We start from the raw sequence: 6009 nt of genomic DNA on the forward strand, positions 1-6009 counted from the left end.
CTTTGTTAACTGCAACATTAAAGTGATATTTACATTAATCTTTCACTAATTACAATATGATAATATAATATTCTGAAATAGGCCATTCTGCATAATGAGTACTTTTACTTTTTTTACTAAGGTCCTTTTCATGATGATACTTGTGTATTTTTACTTAAGTAACATTTTGAATGCAGGACTTTTACTTGTAACAGAGTATTTCTACAGTGAGGTATTACTATTTTTACTTGAATAAAAGTAGAGTACTTCTTCCACCACTGGTCGACGGCTTTGCGTGACATTTGTAAGGCACATGTTATGCTGGATCAAGTGCTGACACGCTGGTGGTGCAGAGGCAGAGGATTGCTCCTGTCGCCTTAGCCAGTTCGTCGGCGCATTCATCCAGAGTCAGACAGTCGGGCTCTGCGATGGCAGTGATGCTGCTGGCCAGCAGGACAACACTACTCATGACAGCCTTCTGCTGAGCTGCACACTGGTGCGTTCTATCGGCCATCCTCGCGGTGAACGCGTCCTTTGGGGCGACGCAGCGTCAACCTCGCTCCAAAGACGGCACAGGGGGCTGGGTCGAGCGGAGGAACCGGCTGGCACACACGCTCCGTCAGGCCCTTTGTCACCTGGCAGTATGTGGTGACTGGTGCCGAGACCATGTCCATCATTATTTTAATGTTAACAGTCCAAAATGAAAAGGTCATATACACCTTTTCTACTGGGTTAAAGAGAATAAGTAACTCTCTCCCCTCCCTCAAACTCACTGTTGAAGTGCCCTTGAGCAAGGCACTTAACCCCCAACCGTTCCAGTGGAGCTGCTCAGTGGCCAACAATAGAAAACGGTAGTGGCAGCTCTAAGGTGTGAATGTATGAGTCTGAAAAAGAGTACTCAGTGAACCTAGCCTGGGTAGATAAAGGTAAAGATCGCAATAGTATAGTTATAGTAGCAGTAGCACTATAGGCTCAGCGGTAGAGCAGGTCGTCATCCATTCAAAAGATCAGTGTTTCGATCCCCGGCTACTCTGGTCCGCATGTCTAAGTGTGCATGAGCAAGACACTGAACCCCAAATGGCTCCCCGTGCTGCACATGGATGTGAATATAGTTACAGTTTGAATGATTAGATCAGATGATGGGCAGGTAGCCTCTACTCTGCCATAAGTATGACTGTCTGTGTTGATGTGTAAGCGCCTTGAGTAGTCAGAAGACTAAAAAGGTGCCATATAAGTACATGTCCATTAACTTATAGTACTAGTTAAAAATACAACTGCATTTACTTTTAACTTGAAAAGGGAAAGGACAACACATCACTCCTCTTCTGATGTTTAATCACCTTAAGAAACACTCAAAGCCTTCGTCCGAGCAAAGCAGCGTTTCACATTGTCACCTCAGTGTGAGCGACTGAGCCGGGGCAGAAACACTCATGGTTTGTTTATGGTTTCAGTAGAAGGAAATATATGAAAAATCACTAACATATTAACACAATTCATGTCTGCAGAGGGAATTAATTCAACCAGATAATCTGACCGGAGACAAATAGAATTTTCAGTCCCCGTCTTTTTTGTTGTTAAATGTGCTATATAATAAAATAAAGATAAAAAGGAAATTGTGTGGATTTGATTTAACAGCTAAAATACACAGCAGATAGTTATCCTGGTGTAGAACGTCATCTATATATAGGAATATTATATATAATAATCATAATTAATTCTATAGTTTTGTGGTCTTACATGGAATTTGTAAATATGGATACATGTCTGAAGTCAAATACAATCCACACATACACACATTGGTAAAAAATACCTTCTTCTTAGGAGCAATTACACGAAGGTGCCAGAGGGGGAGCACTTCCAAATCCCACACACACACACGTCTGTAAAAATACCTACTTTCTTAGGACCAATTACACAAAGGTGCCAAAGGGGGAGCACTTCCAAAACCCACACACACACACATTTGTAAAAATACCTTCTTCTTAGGTCCATACCATTTTTTTGAGATTTCACCACTAGGCATGTTCAAATGACATTCTCTATCTGTTGTAGTGGTTGTCCTCACCAGGACCACCATTTTGGTCCTAACTAGGCAAAAGGTCCTAATATGGAAGGTGATTTTACTGGCCAAGGTCCCAAGAAGGATAGCAATACAGGAACACACACACACACACACACACACACACACACACACACACACACACACACACACAGCAGGTGAGTCATGCTTTTGAATAAAACCCAGCAGACAGGCGGAGGAAACACCACACAGTAAACTACATGACGTACTCGTATTAAAGGCATGGTGCAACATCTCGGGACATCCCACTAGTTTCATCTTTTTCTGTTTTACTTATTTTTTGGGCATTTTGTTTTAGAGAGACAGAGATGAGACGGGTCAGAGATAGGGAGGGGGTAGGGATGGCCATTTAGAATTTTTTCCTTAACCGGTTAACCACAAGAATTAACGGTTATTAACCGGTTAACCGTTCAGATTTAATGTAGCCTATTTATAGTGAAATACATGAAGCTTTATAGCAGGGCTCCCGACCTTCTTTTGTTCAAAGGACCGGCATATTAATTTAAAAACTATTCAGGGACCAGTAGCCAATGTAAATGCACTTTGACACAGTTCACTTTCTTACATCCGGTTTAGCGATTTCAAAATAAGAGTCTGGATTTGAGAGAAATTAAGATGATTTAATTTTTTTTAACCGTTTAACCTTTAGTATTAACCAGTTAAAGATCTTCTTAACGGTTAACGGTCAACAGGTTAACCATGGTCATCCCTAGTCAGAGAGGGAAATGACATGCAGAGAACGACCCGGGCTGGATTCTAACCCGGGTCTGCTGTGAAGAGGACAGACAGACAGACAGACAGACAGACAGACAGACAGACAGACAGACAGACAGACAGACAGACAGACAGACAGACAGAGAGGGGAATGACATGCAGAGAACGACCCGGGCTGCATTCTAAAAGCGTACATTAATAAAATGCCACTAAGTACATAAATAGACATGTGTAGACAAATTGATAAAAAGTAAGTAATTAAATAATAATTTTGTTTTCTCTAGTTTTTGCTGTTTAAAAACCTGGTTGTCTGGTTTTTATAATGGACACACACACACACACACACGCACACGCACACGCACACGCACACGCACACGCACACGCACACGCACACGCACACGCACACGCACACGCACACGCACACACACACACACACACACACACACACACACACACACACACACACACACACAGTTGAAGCCAAAGTGTGTTATCTCTCTGTTTGCTTTGCAGACCGAAGTCAAAACGATTTACACAAAAAAGAAAAATCTCCCTAAAAACTGCTGACTGTGTCCCTGACGCGCCGGCATGACTCGGCATAAAAACACTGGATTTGATTTATAAAGAGTGAAATAATCTGAAGGCTTAACAGTCCTGCACGGCGGCTGATAAACGATGTGTGTGTGTGTGTGTGTGTGTGTGTGTGTGCGTGTGTGTGTGTGTGTGTGTGTGTGTGAGTGCGTGTGTGTGACTGTGTGTGTGTGTGCTTGCCTCTGTGTGTTCGCGTGCTTACATCTGTGTGTGTATGCGTTCATCTATGTATGCCTGTGTGTGTGTGTGTGTGTGTGCGTGTGTGTGTGTGTGTGTGTGTGTGTGTGCGCGCGTGCTTAACTCTGTCTGTGTGTGTGTGTGTGTTTGTTCGCGTTCTTAACTCTGTGTGTGTGTGTGTGTGCATATATGTGTGTGTGTGTGTGTGTGTGTGTGTGTTCGCGTTCTTAAGTCTGTGTGTGTGTGCGTTCATCTATGTATGCCTGTGTGTGTGTTCGCGTGCTTAACTCTCTGTCTGTGTGTGTGTTTGTTCGCGTTCTTAAGTCTGTGTGTGTGTGTGTGTGTGTGTGTTGTGAGGAAGTGTCGGATATATTTTGGCTTATTCTACGGCGGCTTGTACCTTCAGAACAACAAGAGCGAAAGACATGAACGTGTCTTTGTGAATGCAGAGTGAAACGCTCACCTGAACACAGTTAGAACGCTTCACACAAAATCACACAGAGGAATAAAAAACTGCTTTCAACACACACACACACACACACACACACACACACACACACACACACACACAGCGCCGACAGAGAGATGCTAATAAAACCCACGAGAGCTTCTGAGTTCACAAGCGATTGTACTTGAGATAAAGTGAAACTGTTGTAGGTTTGAACATTATCTGAGATTCATACAGACAGAGGAAGAAGTAGTGTAGTAGAGAGAGTAGTATGAATGCAACAAGGGCTGCGTTCCAATACCCATACTATCTACTATTTAGTATGGTAGAAAGATGATTTAGGATGTCCCGATTCTTGTGGCCAGATTTAGTATGGTTAGAAATACCCAGATGATGTCTACTACATCTGGCCGAGATTTTGTGTTAGTGTTAGTGTTGAAAACAGCATCCTATTTGGGCGATTCTGACCCACAATCCAGTGTGCACCGAAAGTGACGTCACATCGACGGAGCCGCCGTATAAAAACAAACGGGGATGGGACGGATATAAAAGCAAGAGGCAAGAGATCAAGGAGCCATGTTATGATGAAATACATAAATTAAAGTATGTCCCAATTGTAGCATACTGCATCCTAACTAGATTGTTTTTATGGTCAGATGTAGTATGTAGAATAGAAAAAAGAAAGAGTATGATTATTGGTTAGAGCCCGGGTTAGAATCCAGCCCGGGTCGTTCTCTGCATGACATTCCCCTCTCTGCCCCATTTCACCTCTGTCTCTACACACTGTCAATAAAGCTAAAAAAAATAAAAATAATAATAATTTAAATATCTTACCTCTGACCAGTATGTTGGTGGACTTCTTGGCAGCGTTGCCCACGTTGTTAGTAGCCATGCAGGAGTACGGACCTCCGTCTTCCAGAGTGACCCCCTGTATGGTGAGCGTTCCCCCGTTTAGAGCACTCCTCTTGGGCAGAGCCTCGCCGCCCGGCCGCAGCCACTGGAGCTTGGGAGGGGGGTCACCGCCCGAGGACACACACACCAGAGAGACCGTCTCCCCAGGGTTCACCACTAAAGGGTCGTCCAGGAGGAGCTTGATGGAGGGAGGGGCTGGAAGAGAAATGGTGATGTGTTAATAGAAGTAAAGTGTGTTTTACAATGTGTGTGTGTGTGTGTGTGTGTGTGTGTTGAGTTATTTTAGGGCCAAATATTAGTCAAGTTCATATTTAAAGATGGAGTCAGTGATTCTGGAGAACAACACTTTTTGTAAAAATCAGTGAATACCTCCTCAAGATCTGCTACCTGTCTGTACTGTGCGTGCACTGGTATGTAAACAAATGGGGCGACCATAGCTAGCAACATGCGAGTTTAAAGAGCCTAATGGATGAAGGGGTTGGAAGGGAAGAAATGTTGGTCTAGATTTAATTCATGAAGAATGATTGTTGTCAAAATGAATGGTTAACTTTTTGTCAAAGTCAGTGAATATCTCCTCATGATCCACTACCTGTCTGTACTGTGTGGGCGCTGAAAAAGAATTCTGGTGGTAGAACACAGCCTAGACTCTGTAAATAAAGGGGGCCCTCCATAGTTGGCAACATGCCCGTTTACAGAGCCTAGGCTGTGGATTAACACCAGTTTTTCTTGCAGCGAACACACAGTACAGATAGTCAGGGAATAGGGAATTATTATTCTTATCAATTAATTGGCAAATTAATTACCAAAGAATAATTTAATGTCTCCATATCCACTGAACTAAAAGTAACAGAGTCATTTAACATGTTAATATTTTAATGCAAGACATAATTATTTATTATTTTAGTTAAAGGTGCTCCGAGGATCTTTCAGTGTGTGTTCATTCTAGCGCCCCCCTTTGGACTAAAGCGGTAGTGTTTTTACCACGCCAGCTGTTGTTCCTGGGTGAGCGTATACCCCATGACAAAGGCATTAAGAAAAACTATATAAAAATAGCATTCTTTGCACTGATGGTCTCGTTTGCTGTCACATGTAATTTATGATCATCAGA

General features: G+C 42.8%; 1 protein-coding gene across 1 annotated transcript in view; it reads right to left on the reverse strand.

The window, feature by feature from the left end:
• Window positions 1-482: 482 nt before the first annotated feature.
• The window catches only part of LOC307261594 (MAM domain-containing glycosylphosphatidylinositol anchor protein 2-like), a gene marked incomplete at both ends in the record, with an annotated part of 80247 nt that continues 74720 nt past the window's right edge, over window positions 483-6009 (reverse strand). The window contains 3 exons of the mRNA XM_080042175.1: window positions 483-631; window positions 3942-4004; window positions 4824-5096. Coding sequence (XP_079898301.1) covers window positions 483-631; window positions 3942-4004; window positions 4824-5096 — 485 coding nt within the window. The remainder of the gene's footprint in view (window positions 632-3941; window positions 4005-4823; window positions 5097-6009) is intronic.

Source organism: Ammodytes marinus (genome assembly GCF_949987685.1).
Source record: "Ammodytes marinus genome assembly, chromosome: 15".
In the NCBI taxonomy this organism is placed as follows: domain Eukaryota; kingdom Metazoa; phylum Chordata; class Actinopteri; order Uranoscopiformes; family Ammodytidae; genus Ammodytes; species Ammodytes marinus.